Raw genomic sequence first — 22,942 nt, 5'->3', positions numbered from 1 at the left:
CCTAACCTATCAGAGCGAATATCAAGAAAGTCTAAAGGGAGGCCCTTACGGATAAGGAGAGACGTACCTCTAGCATAAGAAGAGAACGTGGTATGATACGTATGGGACGCCCAGGGTTTGCGCAAAGCCAGGACCCTATTCCCTGTCAAATGCGTTTCTTGAAGCAAAAGAATGTGAGGGTTGTACGTTTTGAGATAGTTAAAAACCAATGCACGTTTAACCCTATCGTTCAAACCTCTCACATTCCAAGATACAATAGTTACTACAGACATGGTAACCCACAGAGACAATATATACTCACAATCCCCAATTCGACTCCATGGCACCCAGGCGACACCTCGATCATCAAGGTAAGTTGAGAGCAGACATTCCAGCCAAAACCAAAAAAAAAACTAACAAGACAGAAGGACAGAGAGAAGAGAGGGAGAAAGAACACAATACAAACCCATACATACCCCAAAAACACCCCCCACCCTGCCCAGTCCTGAAAGTACAGCGGGCTTAATATCCCAAACGTCATGGAACTGGAGAAAGTGGTTGCCCATAGCTCAGTCGCTACCAGCTGAGAGATCTGCGAAAGCGAGCCGTGGGCTGGAAATCAGCAGGACCAAAAGAACAGCTGATGGACAAAAAATTGTAGGACATCTGAACCTGGCAAACACGTTTCCACTGTGCAGATACGGATCTTGAGAGGGTCCCAAACCAAACATTACTCTTGGCCGAATGGTGGTCAGAGCCTGTGAAGAGGAGTTAGCCACTTGGTAAGTTATATAAGGCGTACGGCAACGCCGGACTCCGTGTGGGAGGCTAAAACGGACAGGAATAAGGCAACTGTCATGCCGATCAGGCGTGGAGATAGGGGTATCCTCAGACTCGGGAGCAGGGTAGCCATAAGTCGGATCAATACAGGGCACAGAGCCACGCTCAGCCATGCAAATTGAGGAAACTTCCACCCAGAGGGAGGCAATCAAGGCACACAACGGAGTCCAACTATAGTCATTTGTAAACCAGAAAGGGTAACTCGACACAGAGGACAAGCCACACGCCCAAAAGTTGTGTAATTGCATAGCGTCCGTGTGAGAAAAAATACAGTAACAGCTTAGTAGCCCGTAAACGATACAGCAAGTAAGTACCTGTAAGCCCACAGGAGCCAGGCCAAGTGTGAGCGGCCGCACCCAATTAGTGGAGGAGCCAGGGGAGCCCGATACGAGTCCAGGTTAGGGAGGGTTCCTGAAGCGACACTGTGGGTCATGGCCTAGGGCTTCGTCTAGGCCTCGCTTCTAGCCACTCCAGGGCGTCTTCCGGAACGGAAAAGAAATGAGCCTTGTTGCCCTCCACGACTTTGAGTCGCGCGGGGTACAGCATGGAGTAAATAAGATTACGATCCCGCAACCTTTTCTTGACTTCAGTAAAAGTGCTGCGTAGTTTCTGCAGGTGCGTGGAATAATCCGGGTACAAGGAGATTGTGGCGCCGTTAAACTCAAGCTTCCCCATCGACCGAGCTGCGGTCAAAGCAGTGTCTCTGTCCCTGAAGTGCAAAAGTCGGATAAGGAACGGGCGTGGTGGGGCTCCCGGTGGTCTGGGCCTCCCTGGGACGCGGTGTGCCCTCTCCACTGTGAAGTGCGCTGTGAAAGTGGCCTGTGGCAATAGGGTCTGAAGCCATGATTCGGCAAAGTCCACCGCATGCTCACCTTCCGAGCCCTCTGGGAGACCCACCACGCGGACATTGTTCCGCCGCTGACGGTTCTCATAATCATCTAGTTGCGCAGCCTGTAGCTTGAGCTGATGGCGCAGGTCGTCCAACCGCTCTGGGAGCGGCCGATAGGAGTCTTCGAGATTGCTCACTCTAGCCTCAACCTCCGCTGTGCGTTCCCTTATAGTCTGCAGGTCGACCTTAATGAGAGACAAATCAACCTTCACCTCGTCAATTCGGGCAGTCAAAGTAGCCTGACAGGTTGCAATGGCGGCCAAAACAGGAGCCATGTTTGTATCAGGCCCAGGCCCCTCCGACGACTCAGGTGGAGAAGGAAATTTTTAAGGGAGTTTGACTTAAAAACCCAAGGGGATTGTTCATTATAATAGGGATATAATGGAACTCTCCATAGCAGTAAAGTACTTATGGATGCCTCAACTATATTAAGAGACTATACCAGCATAAATAAGAGGTTCACAACTTCTAAGCACAATTCTACATTTCTGGCACACCTTAAAAATTAAAAGTTAGCTGCCAACAAGTACACTACGTGCAATATGGGATATTGTCATAAACTCACAACATTAATGGGAATACCACAATACAAAACCTTCTCCAAAGTAAATATTGACATTTATGATGTGAAGTTGTGAAATATGTAGTTAAAAGCCTTGTCTGCCAGGGTGAGATGTATGAATTCTATGGATAACATAATATTTTTTTTTTAAATTGCCTGTTTTCACCTTTGTAATGTCAGGTCATATATTTGATATTTTTGCCATATACAGTGATATTCACAATTGGTTAGTTTTCAAAAATGATTTTCCTGATTGGTATTTAAAAATATTTGGAGCAGTAACAGAAATCTATGGACCCAATTTATCAATATGTCTGAAAAAATGCCAGCTCAGTTACAGCTGAAGGTTCCACATTATGTTTCACAAAGAAGGGGAAAAGCTGATTAAGCAAGCATGCAACAACCTAACCTTTTTATAGGTCATACCCTGCATTCACATAATGAAATGTGTCACTTATAGATCCTGGGGCAAGACATATAAGGGGAGCGGAAAAAACTCTGCTAAATTTAACACTTTAACATTTATAGAAATTGTGATAGAAGGATTCTTGCCAATTATTATACTGAAGAAATATATAATGGTGGCATCTCCCTCTTCCGCCTTCATGTGGATAGCTTGGTACTGGTTGAGATAATAGAAAAATGTCCTAATATATTACATATATTTATATTTTTGCGGTTTGGTGTATTTTACAGAAAATGGTATTTGTTGTTTTAAATTACCTACAAAATTTTCCATACAAAAATACACATAAAATTTGAGAAAAAAGCCAATATTCTAGGGGCTAAGCAATATGCAAAACTTTGATTGCTGCTACGTGTAGTCTGCATCAAAATGCTGCTATGAAATCCAAGACAGTATACTTTAATGTGGCCATAAATTCACAGATATTACTGTACAAAACAACGTTTCGCATGATATTCAGTGCATGTATGGTGGAAGGCGAACAACTGATATTGGCAAAAGACTTGCAGGCCTATTTCTCAAAATTCTAATTTCTGAGGTTTAAGAGGTTTTTTATTCTTCAAACAAACTCACAATTAAAAAAAAAACTTGAATGTTTGCTTATTTTATTAATAAATCAGAATGTAAAAAATTTGTTGAAAGTTGAATACAATTGTGGGAAAAAACTTGAATTGATGAGTTTATATGCACAACAAAGCTCTCAAATTAAAAAAAGGCTTAAATTTTGCCTACGATACCTGCAATTGACTCCTATATGAATTCGCAAGCTTTTAGAAGCTGGCGTTATACAAGTTTTTTTATGATTAATAAATACCAAATATTTGAGGTTTCGAAAATACAATATTACTCAAATTTGTTTTTGTGAAAAAACATTTAAATTGTGGCAAAAATTTGAATCTGAACTTTGATACATCACCCCCTTGGTTAATGGTGGGCTCGTCGATTGGCCAAGTCGGATAATTTTGTTCATCAGAAAATTTTTTGAACATCGGCCAATGTTTATTGCTGAATCAGCAGATACAGGTAGGGGCACATTTACTAAGAGTCGAAGTGAATTCGAATTTAATTTTCGAATTCAAAAACTTCAAATTTCGAACTAATTTTTGGGTACTTCGACCATCAAATAGGCCAAATTCGACTTCGACTTCAATTCAAAGTAAAAATGCTTTGACTATTTGACCATTCGAAAATAGAAGTACTGTCTCTTTAAAAAACTTTGACTTCGCCGCCTTAAACCTGCCGAACTGCTATGTTAGCCCATGGGGACCTCCTATAACCTATAGCCAGTATTTGGCTAAGTTTTGAGAAGTCAAAGGATTTTTTTGTAAAATCTTACAATCGTTAGATTAAATCGTTCAATTAGAAGTACGATCATACGATCTTAAAAATCCTTTGACTTCGACTTTGAATGTCGGACTAGCCTATTTGATGGTCGAATTTCGAAGTTTTTTTCACTTCGAAATTCGACCCTTGATAAATCTGCCCTATAGAGTTCTATTGTTTCTACTGGTAGTTCGGATGATTCAGCTCTAAGGGGGTTATTTATCAAGGTCCGAATTTATCTCAATATCGGCTGCTACAAACTCCGATCTAAGCTCGGGTTTTCCACGCTTATTTATTATTACATTTTCCCGAAAAAATTTCCCTGGAAAAGCTCAGAATTTCAAGATTTTTTCGTGAATTTTCACAGAAAACTCAGAATTTCTGAAGTTTTCCTCCGAAAAGCTCTGAAAACATAGTGAAATTGCCCGAAACCCCCGACACAACCAAAAATCAATGGGACTGTTCCCATTGACTTTTATGCAACCTCGACAGGTTTGAGATGCCGAGGTTTTATATTCGGGCTTTTTAGCCCTCGGGGTTTAATAAATTCCGAAAAATTCATGATTTTTTAAAAAGCCTATTATAACACAAAAAAAATCACAAATTTTTCGGATTTCCGGGAATTTCGGGCATTCGGAGCTTAGTAAATAACCTCCTAAATGTCTGTAATGAAAATGCACAATCTTTCCTGTGACCCATGGGAAGAGAATAATTGTTACGTGTATGGCCAACCTGCAGTTGCTCCCTATTAATATCTTTTGGAAATACAAAGATTCCCAGGTGCCCTGACTGCACTTTCCTTAGGCAGACAATTTCCCATTCAAATGAAGTCACTGCAGAAGAGAAAATTAGTTTTGACAAATGTGAAAGGTGGTTAACATTTTCTATGTGCCAGGGGGGGGGGGGTCAATCTTCCAAGCACAGGGTGTGTAGACAATGTTCAAATGAATTACTGATGTCATTTATCTTATAATAATTGTCTGCCAGATATGACAGTATTTTCACCAGACAAAGTATAAAAGAAGCATCATCAGCTGCTACCAGAAAATACTTCAGGAATAAGTGAAGTGACTTGATCCATTGCTAAAGTTTCATAATGTGCATGTAGCAAATGGTACAGATTCAATACAATGGATGTCCTGGTTTATTTTATGAAGCAATCTTCAACTGAATTAGGAGAATCTAGGCCAGAATATTTTAAGGATCTTTTCCCAGCTCATTTATTTTATAAAGGGTTGCATGGTGTGTATTAAAGAAAAGTTTCCTAAAATGCCTCCGATTTAGATCAGGTTTCTTAGCAATAAAAAATGACAGAGTTGACATTTAAAAGAAGCAAAATTTCTTTATACACTTTTCTACATTGTATTCATACAACCATATTTGGTGAGAGTATAACTGGTGCAAAACATAACATAGCAAATTAACATGTCAGACTGAACTACAACTTTGCCTTTAATAGATATAATCTCTGTATTTCTATGGCTGTGCTTCTACATTTGCCCTCGCCCCATCTCACCATTCTGGGTATGGATGAGAAAAGCCAAAGAAAGACAAAGATATGTGTTTTTCCTGTGCAAAAAGCACATTTTTCCATTTTTCCAGTTAAGGCACTGATATATTGGCCTCCTTTACAGTGAGCTGCCATGGGAATCAAATAAATCTGAGCTGTTTCAGAGACAGTGTTAAGCCTTAAACACTAAGGATTAAAAATAATAAAATAGAGCCCTGTTCATGATTAGCACTCAAATGGTTAGTGCTAATATTTAAACATAAATAAGCATTCAGTTAAAACATAATTAATTACATAAGGGGCATATTTATCAAAGGTCGAAAGTCGAAGTTAAAAAAACTTCCAACTTCGAATTCAAAAAGACCAATCGAATGGAGGTCTAAGTCTTTTTGGGGTCGAAGTGGGCCGAATTCGGCCTACTTCGAATTGTACGATCATACTTCGATCGTACTTCGATCGTACTTCGATCGTACTTCGATCGTACTTTGTACTTCGTACTTCGATTTGAGTTTTTTTTAACTGCGACCTTCGATCTCCCAAACTCTCTCAATTGCCTCCATACAGGTTGTAGGAGGTCCCCCATAGGCTAAAACAGCACTTCGGCAGCTTTGAGGTGGCGAATGGTCAAAGTCGAAGTTTTAAAGAGACAGTACTTCAAAAAAATTCGACCTTTCAAATTACGAATTTCAAAGTTTTTTCAAATTCGAATCGAAGTACACAAAAAATAGCTCGAAATTCGAAGTTTTTCACTTCGAAACTTCACCCCGACCTTTGATAAATCTGCCCCTAGGTGTTTGTTTAAATGAAAAAGAAATAAGATTTATTTTTACTGATTCCCACCAGAGTCTAATACCATGTCTGTCAACTTAGCCCTAACTAGCTCTTTATTTGGCAATTAAGGTATTAATGTAATCTTCTGCTAGACAGTTTGTCTTATTTCCCCAAACAATTGAAATGCCTAAAGAATAAAAAAAATGTGACTGAAACCGTTCCCTGAATAATTGAGCTGATTGTTCCTTGATGGTTTCCATTTAGAAAGCAGGATGTGGAATTTCAATATCAGTCTCAGCTGTCACCCACCATTAGCAATCAGGTGTATGTCATATTCCTGTTTTACTGTTTATTTAGGGCTCATTTATTTAATTGAGTGATTTCTACACAGCAGAAACAAACAGATTTGATGGTTACAGAATAAAAAGGTACAACAGATTAACAATCTCCTATTTCCTTCATAAAAACAATTCATTGAATGTACATGTTTTGCATGAATGTGTGTATTAATTAAAAATGTAATGACTTCCAGTTGGAAAATCAAATTTCTACAGCCAGTTGTATATAAAATAATTAAATGGCTTCCAACGTTTTTTTTTTATCCAGGTCTCAAATGCTTATCATGTTCAAGGGCTATGCATCACCAATATGAAACTTATTATAGGTGCAAATACAGGTATAGGGTCCATTATCCAGAAACCCATTATCCATAAAGCTCTAAATTATGGGAAGGTCATCTTCCATAGACTCCATATTAATCAAATAGTTCATTTTTTTAAAAAAACATATTACCTTTTTTTCTGTATTAATAAAACAGTATTTGTACTTGATTCCAACTAAGATATAATTCATCCGTATTGGAGGCAAAAAATGTTTTAGGACATTTAAGATATGGAGGTCAAAATATTGGAAAGCCCCTTATTTGGAAAACTCCAAGTCCTGAGCATTCTGGGTAACAGGTCCCATACCTGCATTAATGTTTATTTTTTCAATACCACCATTAAAATGTGTGTCCTGAATTAGAATGTAATGTTTCTAGTTAACATGGGGAAGACTATTTACTAAAACTTGAAAAATTAGACCAAACTCCCGAACCCAAATCCCCTTAATTTACTAATAATTACTAAAAGTTGTGACAAAATCATTGACTATTTGAATCGTGCAACTTTTTCATTTTGAGGTACGAATTGTACGACTTTTTCAAGTTGAGATTATAAACTGGTTTATTGATGAAAACCAGTGCAAACAGCCTAAAATTATTGAGAATCCTGAAGTTAAAAAATATGTTCCAATTGTTAAAAGGACCATCTGTCATTGACTTCTACAGGTTTTAGCTGAAGTTTTTTTGGAAAAGAAAATAACACAATTTAAAAGTATGTGATTCATCAGCTTATACAGTAAATGGCCTTTAATGTTATTAAGCAGGGAATTCAGACCTTAATAGTAATAAGCAAAACTGGGCTAGTTTGCTTCACTAGAAAATTCCAAAAACTGCAGAAAAATTCACAAAAACTACCAAACGCTGCAGATTGCATTTTCAGTGCATATTTCTTGTGCTAATTTATTGGCTGTTTTGTTCTTGGATTTTTTTTTCATGCCTGTTGAATTGAAGTTAATGGGTGTTTTTTCTTGCACCACATGCATTGACTTCAACGGGTGTTTTTTTTTTCTCCACTTTTTTCTTTCGGCAAATGTCAAAGTGCAAATTTTTTTTTTGCATGTAAAATAGAGATTTTTTTTCCCAGCTAAACAAAATTTGTGGCAAGCTTTTTACCATAGATTCAAATAAATGTTTGCTAATCATGAAAATGCTAATTTTTCCACAGATCTCTATCAGGTATCTGTATCTGCAGTCCTTAATTATAATAGAAAAAAATCCATGTTTCAGGATACTAGCACATTTATGCTAATTTTATTTCCTTAAATTTTAAAATTTAGTGCAAAATTAGATTTTATGTATTTATATAGGAACATTCTAAATGTAATTTCATGGAATGGTTGGTTTAAATTTGTTGAATTTTACTGCCCTGATAAATATAAATATTATTTATTTGTCATTGGTTCAGCAGCAAATATAACTTGTACTGAATTTGCTTTTTGTTTAGGTAATTCAGATTTCTGAAGTCCCTCATGTCTATGACGCAGGTCAAAACAAAATAGTGAATACTTTACCAGGCTTCCAAGCACTAAGGAAAATAGTATTAGCAAAATGGAAAAGTTTGAATGTGAAATTCTTTAAGGAAGGAAAACAGACTGAAAAAGAAATATGCAGGTAAAATCTGCATAAAATATGAAGCCATAAGTTTTTCCAAACATGTTTATGATTCCAAAAATGGCATCAAAGGTTCAGTGAATAATCTATAACATTTTGATTGTCATCGAAAGCTTTGCAATGCCTTTTATCTACTTTAAATGAGTTCTGAGACATTTCACTGTTGCCTAGAAGTTTGGGTTACACTCCTTTTACAGAGAAGACAATGATTCATAGTATAGACAATGCTATTTTAGAAGCTTTGGCATATTGTCAGCAATGAGGTGTGCCAGGAGAAGCAGACACAATGATGACAGATATATTAAGTACCTGTGATATAAAGCACTCATGGTGGGAGAACAGATATAATTACGTTGGCTGCTTCATGATACATTTAATGAGTAGGAAAAGTACAGTGTCATCCTTCATACACATACTAATTTAACCCTCTTCTTCACAATCTAACCTGCTAACACAGACTGCAAGTTGGCTGAGCTGAAAAGAATCTTAAGAAAGGTATACATACACCCCAACTAGAATATTCAAGGCATTTAGTTCCTACCCATCTGGATCAACATTTGTCACTGGTAGGCTCCAAACAAACATATACAATTCAACTCTGGTACAATCATACAAAAAAGAATGTGTATGTTGAGAAATAAGACATAGTTGTGCTTCATTGGGGTTATCATTCAAACTAAATGGAACTTACTTTTACGGGGTTATTTATCAAAGTCCGAATTTATCTCATTATTTCTATTAAAAAAGCCCAACCAACTCCGAATTGCCAATTGGACCTTATTTATCATAGAAAAAGCTTACTAAAATTGGTACAGGCTGATTTTTCTGCCAAACGTCAGATTTTCCTGCCAAAATCTGACTTTTGCCACCAAAATTCGAAAGAATAAAATTTTTGACCTAAACTCAGCGTGGATCATGATGTTGAAATGGGACCTGTGCCATTGACTTCTACAGCTTGACAGCTTGGTGATGGCAGATTTTCGAATTCTGACTTTTTTCAGCCTCGGAGTATAATAAATTTTGGTCAAAACAATTAGAATTTTTCATAATTTTTATATTTGGCGTTTGATAAATAACGACCTTAATGTAGTTTGGGACAGATTTCTTTAACTGATACATTTTGGTTATACACACGCATGACCATATTGTTTATAGGCCACCACAACTGAAACAGCAAGCACAATTTCAGAAGTCTTTGCCTGGATGAAACAAAGTATCATTACCCGTGTTCTAATAGAGGGAAATATTCTTGATGGCTTACCATTGTAAGTAGTGGAGAGAGCATTACACAGAGGCACCATTTATGCCTAGAAGAGTGGCCTTATGTATGCTAGTTTAAGTTCTTCTCTTAATATAAATACAGGGGAATTCCCCATTTTAATATTGGGGGGGGTTCAAGATAACATTGTTGAGGACAAAGCACAGTAGGCATGTGAAGACAAGGGTCACATGGGTAGAATCCACACTAGACAAGAGCTAGAATGTACTGTACAAGGAAATTGCTCTTGGAGGTATAAATTGAGGCCGAGCCGATGGATATCACTGCCAATAGTGTAATCACTCTGTCTGATCTTGACCTTAATCCTGATAGAGAGTATGTGCCCAAAACTTAGACAACAGTAAATCTCCACAATTATGAGTATCAAGTTGGGACTTAGATCCCTGAAATGTGATAGTGATAATCACACATAGGCTATAGATAGCCAGGGAGTTAATGTAGCAATAAGGTAAGATGATGACTATCATCTTGATGGGGCTTTAACATTTTTAAACTATGTGTTTTAAACTAAAAAACAGTGTTGCAATAATAGTATTTGATGTTCAATAACAGCTGGAAGGCCACACGATTCGCATTTTTGTTCTATACAGCACCAATCCCTGCCCTGTCCCAGCCACTCAAATAGCAGATAGGCTCTGAAACCTAAGGAGATAAAAGCAGGGGACATATCTAACAATTTTTCGGTCAACAGCCAACTATGTAGTTAATACTGGAGACATCAGTATCACAGCTGCCATAAGCCTTTCAGTAATGAGTGGATTCTGTTTAGGGTGGTGTGAAATTGCAGACTTGTTTTAACATGGAAGCCAAGATGTCACATCTTTCATCTGATGGACCATCTCCAGTAAAGTCCATGAGATATTCTTCCTCACTAGTGTTGTTGGGTCAGCATTCTTTTTCCATAGTAATGGCTGTGCACGTCCATTAAATGTTTGAGGTTTAAAAGCAAACCATACAATGACAAATGCTCCTGTGGTATGTACATCTCAATAGATGTTCCAAAAATAATCAAAATCGACATCAAAAATGTCATCATTGGCACAAAAGTAAGTGTAACAAGACGTATATTTGTTCTATCAAATGCATCTGTTTCTCCATCAGAAATGTAAACCTTCCCAGTGTAGAGAACAATGTGTTAGTACATCTGGGGGCTTATGAAAAATAACTAGCGATATAAATGTTTCCAGTTTGCAATAATAGAAAAAGAATGTCTTTGTTTTGCCAGAACAGCTGCCTAGAAATAGGGTCCATAGTATTTTACTGGGCAAGTAAGTTATTATACATTTACTGGAGCAATAAAACCTACCTACAGCCAGATGAAAGTAACAGCTAGTAATGTCTCTGTATTCTATACGTCTGTACTGTGCCCATGAGAAAGAAAGCCATCTTCTTTTACACATAAACCAGTAAAATACTTAAGAGGCAAGCAGGTCTTTATCTCATAAAACTATCATATAACGAAGCACAATTAGGCCAAGGAAATTAAAGTGATTAGTGTCATTTGTAAGAATAGAAGAGTGACATTGGTTAGAATATAAGCATTGCTTCCTTGCCTCAGTAATTTGGAACACTGCTTTGTACTTTATGCACGGAGGTCTTTGAAATGAGATAAAATTGACCCATTTCTTTATTTTACAAGTGCCACTATCCATACCAGCTGTCATCATAATTGGTTATAAGGATGGTGTCTTTGTTCTCAGGAATGTCTTAGTTGTGTTGGTAGTGCCCCATTATTTAAACAAAGCAGGACTCTTCAGCTGTTGCTGGACTACAGGTTCCAAAATCCCTTATAGAAACAGAGACTGTCAAGAGATTCTGGAAGTTGCAGTTGTGCAACAGCTAGTCTGCTATAGGTTGGCAGAGCTTTTTTGCCTTACTACCAGTGGTTTATCTACAGGAGAAGCAGCCTCCCAAGTGGGATCTCAAGGGATATAGGGGAATGGTATGGAACCACATTGGATCTGCTCCTTCCCACCTACCTGAGCTTAAATCTTCCAATATATGACAATGGAGGAAAGTGGGAATTATAGGTCGCATGGTAGAGGCCTGGAATTTTTTATTGACAGGGTCCCAGGTTAGATATTTCCAGAACAGGAGGAAATTACCTATTTTTCTTCTGTTTAATGGACCCTTGTTCTCACTCCTCCCAAAGACCAAACAAAGCAATCTCTGATGTTGTTTTGCTTATAAAAAATTTGCAGAGGCAAATAATAATATTAGAACTTCCATTCCTTCATATAAAGTCCAAAACTATAATGTGGTTTTCACACCATAAGCTAAAATACAGGCTATAGCATACTAATAAGAGATGGTAATTATTCCCTTTAATCCAAAGGATAAATATGAGGACTAATACCTGAGGGATATAATTACTAAATACCATTATTTCCAGCTTGGAAGTGATTACAGCAGGGCCGCTCCTGCCATGAGGCAAAAAGTCACGTCTTGTAACTTTAAAAGACAAATTTCCGGGTTTTAACCTGGAAATTCAGCTCTGCTAGTGCAGAGAGCGCTATAGATGATTATTAAGCACGGAGCAGGGGAGGGGCAGAATCTGGCCGCTGCTGCAGCCCGAGGATAACAGTTTCTTAAGGTTTTTAAAAGATTACATTTTCTACTTTGGAATTAACTATTTCCGGTTTTCTATGCATAGTTTCTATTGACTGCAAATAGAATATCCAAAAAAGAATATTATTCATCACTTCATCAGTAGCCTAGCCAGAGAAAACTGATTTTGGTGACAAATTCACACATTTTAAAAATAAAATATTTCCCATTCTTTTAAAAATATTTTCCATAGTTTCATTTTAGCATCAAAAGTGGAGACTGTATCTGGGAAATAATACATTTAAGAATGCAACACCATGCCATCGGATTATACGAATTTCCATCCGATTTAGTAAATGTATAATTTTCACAGATTAATGTTATATTATTATGTAATTAACACTGATATTTTTTAAACACTAGAATTTATTTATCGATCCATCTACGGTATGCTTAATCCCAGTTATCAATAGTCATGTCTATCATGACATAAGGGAGAAGCTAAGGATCACAATACACATGCAATTTATCAGGTCAGGATAATGGAATTATTAACCAGCGTAAGTGATGGGTGATGCGTTTCGCTTCGCAGAAAATGCGCGAAATTCGCGAAACGGCGAAAAATTCGTGAAACGGCGCCGGCGTCTGTTTTTTACGCTGGCGCCCGTTTTTTTTACGCCGGTGCCCGTTTTTGACGTTTTGACGTTTTTTCAGAAAAAAAAATTTTGACACCGGCGAATTTTTGCTGCAAATTTTCACTGGCGTTTCGCGAATTTATTCGCTGGCGGCGAATCACGCAAATTCGCGCCTGCCGAATAAATTCGCCCATCACTAACCAGCGTATCTAGATGTCAGAGGTGTTACGATCTCTACAAGAAGGCATATTAGTGATAAATATAATTTACATCATCCTGTATTGAGAACAACATATTTCTTTCAACATCCAGTGGAGAGTTGGCAATTCTGCAATGTACCATGAAAAAAAAAAACAATGTTGAAATAGTATATTGTTTTGAAATAGCATTTTTCCATTTCACAATCTAGTAAACTCACCCCATGTGATGGGTAGGAAATCCAGCCCAGCTCCCCTTGAATTGCTTTCGAATCCAGAAGATTAACTACAAAAGAAGGTACAATAAAAAAGAAAAAGGAATGAGACATTTGACTGTGTCCAGTTAACTTAAAAGATGTGTTTATTTCGAATTCCACAAAGACCTCATTTTTTCAGGTGGTGTTACGGATCAGAGCAAGAAATTTACAAACCAGCTCTATTGGGTTGAGAAAGCAAGACCACAAAGGAGGCAGGAGTTTTAAAAACAAACAGCCAGTGTGGCCCAGCTATTATTTACAGACAGCAAGGCAAATAGCAGTAATTAGATCAGCTTAGACCTTCTGTCTATGAAACGTGGTATGCATTTCGCCTGGGATTCCAAAACAGATTTGAAATTACATTTGTTCTGTAATTTAACATATAATGATCTGTAAAGAGACAGCAAATATAAAAAATCTAGTCTAAAATGAATTAACAAGACACTGGGGCTCATTCATAAACTTAACACAGATCAGAATGTTTTGCACAGTGACTATATTTGACCTGCGCATGAGTCTATTTATAAAGCTGTGGTGTATTTAATGTGCAAACAGAATTTCAAATTTGTATTCCCACTGCGAATGTCCATAAGGGCTTTTTAAATATGGCATAATCGCAAATGACAAATATTTATGCAAATATTCTGCTTTTGTCGGAGAAAATTTTTGCAAAACAGTTTTTGCAAGTTGCAAATTGAATTACTGTCAATGCTATTTTCCCATACAATGACCTTGCACAGTGCCTGCACTCACGCAAACACCCGACTCATTTGCGAATATTTTTGTGCAATGCAAATTCACAAAACAAAATGAAAAAAACACGCACAGCAGTGCAATATTTTAGCATTCAGGAAAAAACATGGCCTATAGACCGTTACAACATATTGAAAATAAAATTGGACCCAGACAAAAAAAGGCTTTTCACAAATACATTTCTATAGGGGAAAAAAGATTATTTTTTACCCCCCCCTGGTAATTATAAAATAAAAAAGCTATTGATTTTTGAGAAATCTGTCCATACTAGTGATGGGCGAATTTATTTGCCAGGCGCGAATTCGCAGCGAATTTGCGCGATTCGCTGCCAGCGAATAAATTTGCGGAACGCTCGTGAAAATTCGCGGCAAAAATTCGCCGGCGTTTCGCTAATTTTTCGCCGTTTCGCGAATTTAGCGCGAAATTTGCTAATTTTTCGGCGAAGCAAAATGGCGCAAATCCGCCCATCACTAGTCCATACGTCTATGTCAAATGCTAAGTGCGAAAATGAAAATATTTTTATATATAAAAGTTTCTCTTGGTTTCTTGGTTACTTGATCTCTATGTACTGTATATATACTGTATATTTATATATATATCAATGTAAATGAAAGCATCCTTCTTATGTTGTCTTTTTTTCCAGTTATTCACGTACATTCACTTAACTCCAACCTAAATAATGAAAAGCTAATTTTTCAACCACCACGAGACACAGGAAAGAACAATATTTTGCAGGTTTTAACCATAACGAAGCAGCTGGGATTCAGCATAAAAACACCAAATGTCTCAAGCACTTTTTGTGTGGCTTTCTAACCTAATATCCTGGATGTATATACAAATATCTGGCATTTTAAGTAAATAAATTAGCTAACAACCTGCAAACGTGAAGCTTGCAATTGATTTCCCTGTGACATAATCCAGCAGATGTACTGCTGCAACCAATAGACGTGGTTAGCCTGCCACACAAAGATCGGAAAAACAATAATATACACAGTTGAATAGTACCATTATATTATCCTAATGAAACTCAGAATACCTGCAGGAATTCATTAGTAAAACATGTGCCAACTGAATCTAATCTTTATCCTGAAAAATTTATGATTTTACAAAAATCCCCCAAAGTAGCTTCTGATATGTTTAATCTACTCAAATTAAATTTATAGTCTCTTTTTCATGCTCTTTGTAGAGGGCCACTATATATTTACTTCATTTATAAATAGATCATTATGGTATAGTGTAAGAATTCATCTGTTAGGAACTTAAAGGGAAAGTATCTTCACAAATTAAGTCACAAAATTGAAAACAAATATCCTAGCAAGCCATTCCTTATTCTCTTGGATATCAACAGTTGTAAGCTTTGGTTTAGAATAGGTGGATGGTAAAGTTATAAACACAAATCAAGAATAATAAATATTTGCAGCTAAATTAATTCATGGAATATTACAAGAAATAAATTACTATGGTAGGATTCGTTTTCCTTCAGCATAAAAAAGACCCTGCATGTATTTATCAGGGAAACTTGCCTGCTTTTTAACATTGTCAGTGGCGGAACTACCGGGGGAGCAGGGGGTGCGAGCGGGCCAGGGCCCGCACCCCTCAGGGACCCCCCGGCAGCCCGTGCGCCACTGACAAATGCGGCCGTACGGAGGGGGCGGGCCTGGCTTCGCGTCACGCACCAGGGCCCGCCCCCCTCTAGTGACGCTACTGAACATTGTAATAGAATATATTGAATAGTTTTTATAATTATAATCAGTGGTATAACTAGAGTGCGCTGGGCGCCTCTGCAAAAAAGTCTTCAGAGCACTCTGATCCCTATCCTCCTGACCACTTCCCATCCTGCCTCCACCATGTCCACGTCCCGCCTCTTCCCCACCCACATCCTGTCCCGACTCTGCCCACTCCCACTGGACATCCCCTTTCCTTGCTGCAGGTAGCAGAGCGGCTGGAGAGGAGGGTTTTTTTATTAGAGGAAGCAGACCCTACAGTCTACGCCCCCTGTTCACCGGGACACCCTGCAACTGCGGGGTCTGCTTTCTCTATAGTTATGCCACTGATTATGTTTGTTATAGAGATTAAAGAATTGTATTATTGAATGACAACTTTGTTTATAATAATATAAAGCAATTTCTGAAAATCACACTAGTCATTTTTCTTTGATTACAGTAATGAATCTCAGCATCGTGGACGAGAGGTAACTTTTTTTTCATTGTCATTAATATTGATATTGGTCACTGCAGAGGCCACCCATGCTTATTATTGTCAACACCCAGGCCTCACCCACATTCCAAAATTTTTGGAACTAAAGACAAACGTTATAGAGAGTATTACATGTTCCCCCCCAAAGAGAAAAGTTATAAGTAAGAACAATCAAATGGCAAGATTTATTTTGAAATTTAAAAGAGGAAAAATGAATAGGAGCAGGCGCCATTGCCATATAAAAAGAGCAAGGTGAGCTCAGCTGCACAACTTGAGAAACTGTATTTTAGATCATAAGGTTTATATAAGGAAGGATTTTTTTGACTGCATTTGTGGAGGGAAAAGGAGGAACACAATATAGGGTTATTAAGCCTTCATCCTGCCAGTTGATTTAGAGCAACATTCAACTCCCAACATTCTCTGACATTGGAATGATTTATACATTTACTGGTTGGGTTCCTCAAAACCATGCATTCTGCACCCTTGTCTTAATTTGTTTGACTAGAGAAAAGAGAGTGCAGCAAATGTGTGAAGGTACTTGAATTTAATGTATCCATAGCTTCCCAAGGGTTAATCAGGATTTAGAATTTTTCGAGCCCCCTACACACTCACATGCATACACAAACATACAATCACTTTTGCTATACCTCTACAAAAGCTCACTAATGATACTGGGAACAGCTGTTACTCTATTCATGTTATTTTGCTGACTTTGTACAAATAGGATGGGGTGTGTATTTAACATGATATTTCACAAAAGAATATGTTGATTTTGGGCACTAAATCATACAACCGGTGGTTATTTCATATTACTTTTTGGAAAGATTGATCATTCTTTGGGTGGCCCAAGCTCTAAAATACTGGAGTTATTCCAGATTCTCAGATCTCCTTTACTAATACATGCTTAATCAATTAGATCAGACTTTATTATCAATTGAACAAACTGCTCAAGTTTGTTTTGCCCTTAAAAACTGACCTATGTTCAGCCTCCTGGAGTTAACTTTTGACTCTCTGCTTTTACTAACTGTGCTCATAGCAAGCCCTACATACTTGCGTGGGTGCACACTGAATTCTTTTAGAAAAACAACAAAGTCACAAACCACTTTTAAAGACTATTATGACTATTATGATTTTCCTTTAAAGGAAAGGCATCTTGCACTTGTGGTTGCCAGATGTTAGGCACCCCCAAGTGAATGTATTGACTTACCTAAAACCTCGGGCCGGTGCTCCTATCAGCAGAAAACGACACCGGCCCAGGGTTATACCAATGAGCACCACGGAGTGATCCTCTTCCGGCTTCTTCTTGCTTCAAATTTCCTGGGGCAAATGCATGCACACTAGAACAAAATAGCCAACATTTTAGTTAAAATTCGGCTTTTTTCGTTCTACTCCGCATTCGCAGCCATGTGAAGAAAGCGGAAGACAATAGAGAAGCGCTCCGTGGTGCTCACTGGAATAAACCTGGGCCGGTGCAGATTTCTGCTGATAGGAGCACCAGCCCGCGGTTTCAGATAAGTCAATACAATCACTTGGGGCTGCCTAACATTGCAGGATGCCTTTCCTTCTCCTTTAACATACAGACAAATTACTTTGAACCTCTATTTAAATTAAGTTGGGAATTAGTACGCAGTTTGGGCACTTGGGTTTTTATACCTAATATCAAGGATTAAGCATCTTCCTTTTTGAAGAATCTAAATTGTATATATAATGACATTTTGTTTAAAGTTTCAGGGATCAACCAGAAATTGTACTATACTACATATGGAAACAAAAAACATGAAAAAAGCTACCAGATAATAAAGAGTGTTTAAATTAATTCTTAAATTCCAGTGCATGGCTAATTCAAACACTTATTGGGCTTATTGTGAACATTTAGGGGCAGATTTACTAAGGAGTGAATTTTCAAAGTACAAAAAGTATAAATTTCAAAGTAATTTTTTGAATACTTCGACCATCAAATAGGATACTACAACTTCGAATTGACTTCGACTTCGATTTGAAGTAAAAATCGTTTGATCGTTCGATCATAAGATAAAATCGTTCGAATCATACGATTCGAAGTACGACCAGAGTATGATCGTACGTTTGTACTACGATTGTAATACGATCATACAATGAATAAAATCCTCTGACTTCGAATTCGAATGTCAGAGTATTCTATTAGATTGTCAAATGTCAAAGTATTTTCCACTTCGAAATTCGACCCTTGATAAATCTGCCCCTTAATCATTGGGTGTGGGTAAAACAAAATCAGAAAATGCATGTGAGTTTTTATTTATAAACTTTGCGCAGCGGAGAATGATGGCACAGTGAATACCTGTGCACGGTAATATTTATAAAGTTTAATAAACAAATAAATATGCACTGAGCAAACTTTCTAAAAGACTTTTTCTGGCAGCGAGTTACAGAACTCACATGCTCCCAGCAATCAGTTACTCATAATTCAGCCATTAAGTTATTTATTAAAATCAAAAAAGATCTCACTATTTTCTGAAAACTATTTTAACCAAATCTGCACCCCTATTTTATCAATACATTTTTTAGAGAATTTCTTATGCGTGAAAAAATCTATAAAATTGTGAAAAATTTGAATCATACAAATTTTTCGTATATTTGTCGCCGAAAACTTTGACTTTTTTGGATTTGATGATCAGGATATCAACGGGACATCTGCCATTGACTTCGACATGAACAGCAGGTCTGAGATGGAGTACTTTTTCTTCAGACTTTTAACACCATCGGGTTTAATAAATCATGAAAAATTTGAGGGTTTTTTTTCTACGAAAAAATGGTGGTCTGACCAGAAAAAAAATCAGAATTTTATAAATAAACCCCTTAATGTCAAAAATATGGGTAAAGCACCTTTAAGTTTATTTTGAATTTTATGACATTTTATCTTACTGTGGGGCATAATTTAATTTAATTTTAACCATCAAATAACACAAACAGCAGGAGTAAATGCAAAAATTTTGCTTTTTTATGTAAAAAAGTGGTCAGTGTTTATGATCCATATATTCATTTCAGATATATAATGGTTTTGTTTATAAGAGGGTTATTCATATAACAAATGTGATTATCAGCACATCAAGCAACATTCTCATTCTCAACATCAAGAATAGCCACAGAACAATATTTTTTTTTATTCAAAATATACATATTAATATACATATTAATGCATATTACCATTACATTTTGGTAAACTTGTGTAAGCCACAAAAAGGTTAACAATTTTAATAATAGTTTCAAGGAGAAGGATTGAAGGAGAACTGTAATAAATGTGTCTGCTAATTGCAAAATAAATGTTTGCTACTGAACAGGTACAAGAAAGGAATGCTCACTTTGCTTGTACAGTTATTTAATTGCTCAGCATATTAACATCAATGCTTTATTAATGAGAGAGTTAGCTAAAGCTCCAACATTATAATAAGAAATAGAAATAAATGAATTGATGAAAATACTAATGGGACTAATTTACATGCAATCTTCAGTTTTTTCCAAGTGGTTCTATTAAAAAATGCTTTCATTTTTAACACTATGGAGCACAGGAAAGAGTTATCCAAATTGTTAATCCCCCCAATGAGTTCTAACACCCTGCTAAACTCATAGCACCAACATTCTTACCGGCTGACACGTTGATCCAAATAATAAGGGGCAGGTGTATCAAGGGTCAAATTTCGAACTAGAAATAGCTTCGACTTTGAATATCGAAGTCGAAGTTTTTTTACATCGAATATGGCCATTTGTGGTCAGAGTAAAATCGTTCGATTCAAAGGATTTCATCCATCAATCAAACGATTTTTCTTCTACTTCAATAGGCTAACATAGCACTTCGGCAGGTTTAATTTGGCGGAGTATTGAAGTCGAAGTTTTTTAAAGAGACAGTACTTCGATTATCAAATGGTCGAATAATCAAAGTGTTTTTACTTCGAAACGAATTTGAAGTCGAAATCGAAGTTGTAGTAGCCTATTCGATGGTCGAAGTATCCACTTCGAATTTCAAATTTTTTTACTTTGAAAATTCCCTCAAATTCACTTCGACCCTTGATAAATCTGCCCCTAAATGTATCAATTTGTTAAAATCTTTCCTGGCAGTCAGGAAAGTGTTAATCACTTGCAAACCATCAAACTGTTGGAAATCCCTCTGAATTCCTGTTTTGGATTTTGTAAGTCTGTTCCTATATTATATCATGTTCAAATTCAATATGATTTGTGCCTTAAATTCACACCATGTTTATTAAAACAAAATTGCTTTACAGCTTTGTCTTTTGGATACACTTATGTAATAGATTAATGGTATATAAAAATGTAATTAGTTGGCCCCACTTACATATGCGACTGGCTGCAGGAACAAATTTGTGCTTAAAAATAAATCTGTCTCTGAGCTTTGAATTTAGCCACTTAAAGTGAGAGCCTAGTTCCTATTCTCATTACTTGTGCCACATGACTTATGTTAACATAATTTAGTGTGCTGAAAAAGCTTGAGCTATATTTATTTTTGTATTTAGGAAATATTAACCACTTCCTCGATTATCCCCACTTAAATGAGATATATTTTTCCCCAGTGGTGAATGGTTTGCTGAATGTTTTGCCATTTGCTCACACTAAATTAAAATCCACTTGTTATTCCTTCTTTAAAAAACACCTAAAAGGGAAGTAGTTATTGCGTCTGTTAAACCAGATTTGTAGCCACACATTATAGGAAAACGTGTTAACAGAGTCAGCATCTGTTTTTTTTCGACATGTGATTTGTTTGCATTAAATTAAAAATGAAAACAATAAATCTGTTACTTGAACAGCTTTTTCTTACTTTAGTGGTTTATTACAAACTATAAATTCATGTGTATAAATTAAAAAAAAACTTGATTTTTATGTATACTTTATATGTAAGCATAAAATGGGGGGTTATGGGTTCAGAGACTTCGGGGGTTATTTATCAAATTTATGTTAATTTATAAATATACTATATAATAAATTTGAATGTACTCCCAACTCGAATGGGAGGTTATTTATGAAAAAACTTGAACGTCTAATATTAGAGCGGAAAATTTTAATTAAATTCGAATAGAGTTTTCCTCAATTAACATCTTCAAATGGGTCATCGGACCTCTGCCATTGACTTTTAAATGAATTTGGCAGGTTTTAGGTGGCAAATATTTAAATTAGAACTGTTTCCATGTTCGAGATGTGATTAAACTTACATTCAAATTTAGATTCGAGTTGGTGTTTTTAAATTCAAATTTAAATTTAATTTTTGAAAAATTTAATTTACCATTCGAACCTTAATAAATCTGCCCCTTCATTTTGTGAACAAAATAGCTAAAAATGTTTTCACTGATTTAATTAAATAAAGACATAATAATTATTTCGAAGAAATTTATTCTTCATCTCTAATTGCAGAATAAATACTACTTAACAAAAATAAAAAATACTCCATGTGCTCCCCAAAAATTATTTTTATGAACTAAGATGCCAGATTTATTTACTTTTTTTGTGCTGAAAAATTGAATCCAGTGAATCACAGAAAATTGACATTTACATTTTGATTTCCATGAGAAAGGCAATCTATAAGCCTAAGAAAGTAATCTCTAGAAATATTGCGGACTGGTATATATACAGTATATTGAAACTGAGAAATATAATGACATACATTTATTGATAGTGATGGGAGAATTCTTGGCGAAGTGAAACGGGACAAATTCGCCCATCACTATATATTGATTAGAACTGCTAATTAGACCTTTCTCATTAAGACATTTCAACTATTGGAAAGGAGGAGCTAAAGGGGTTAGTTTGATTTATATTCAAAAGATAAATGGGCAGGGTAAAATAAAAACAAAATAGTTAATTTTTAGTGATGGGCAAGCTTTGGTACAGCTATGATGCAAAATTCACATTTATGTCACCAACAACAATTTTTGTGAATTTGCTTTGTTTCCTGGGGGGAAAAATGCTTTAAAATAATATTAGAACTTAGATGCAAGAAACCAATCCTTAGAGATGGAAATAGTTCGATTAGAGGGCACTGTTTACAAAAGCTTGCAATCCAAACAAATAGTTAGTGATGGGCAAATTTGGTGGAAGAATTCGTGAAACGGCACCGGTGTTTCGTTTTTGACGCCAGCATCCGTTTTTGACACTGGCGTCCATTTTTTTGGACGCCGACGTCCGTTTTTGTCGAAATGGTGAATTTTTGCAGCGCTTTCGCAAATTTATTTGGCACGAATCACAGGAATTTGCCGCAAATTCGCACCTGCCGAATAAATTCGCCCATCACTACAAATAGTATGTTTTCTAAAATAAAACTTAAAGTAAAGAATGAACATATACATTTGAACTGATATGGAATTATTAACCATGTTATAGAGCAACCAGTAAATTGTGCAACTTGAGAGCTGTTTTACAGTTATTTTATACCACAAGTCTACCTCTTACTTATTATGTTCACACATCAGTTTGAAGGTTCCAC

The 22,942-nt window shown here is 36.5% G+C and overlaps 1 protein-coding gene across 3 annotated transcripts in view; it reads right to left on the bottom strand.

Moving 5' to 3' along the window:
- Positions 1-22,942, bottom strand: part of LOC108709206 (ephrin type-A receptor 3) — a 201,934-nt gene that overhangs the window by 158,309 nt on the left and 20,683 nt on the right. For all 3 annotated transcript variants that reach the window (XM_018248850.2, XM_041583372.1, XM_041583373.1), the window contains exon 2: positions 13,492-13,556. In XM_018248850.2, coding sequence (XP_018104339.1) covers positions 13,492-13,556 — 65 coding nt within the window. The remainder of the gene's footprint in view (positions 1-13,491; positions 13,557-22,942) is intronic.

Source organism: Xenopus laevis, chromosome 2S (assembly GCF_017654675.1).
Source record: "Xenopus laevis strain J_2021 chromosome 2S, Xenopus_laevis_v10.1, whole genome shotgun sequence".
In the NCBI taxonomy this organism is placed as follows: Eukaryota; Metazoa; Chordata; class Amphibia; order Anura; family Pipidae; genus Xenopus; species Xenopus laevis.
This window is presented reverse-complemented; position numbering and strand designations above follow the sequence as displayed.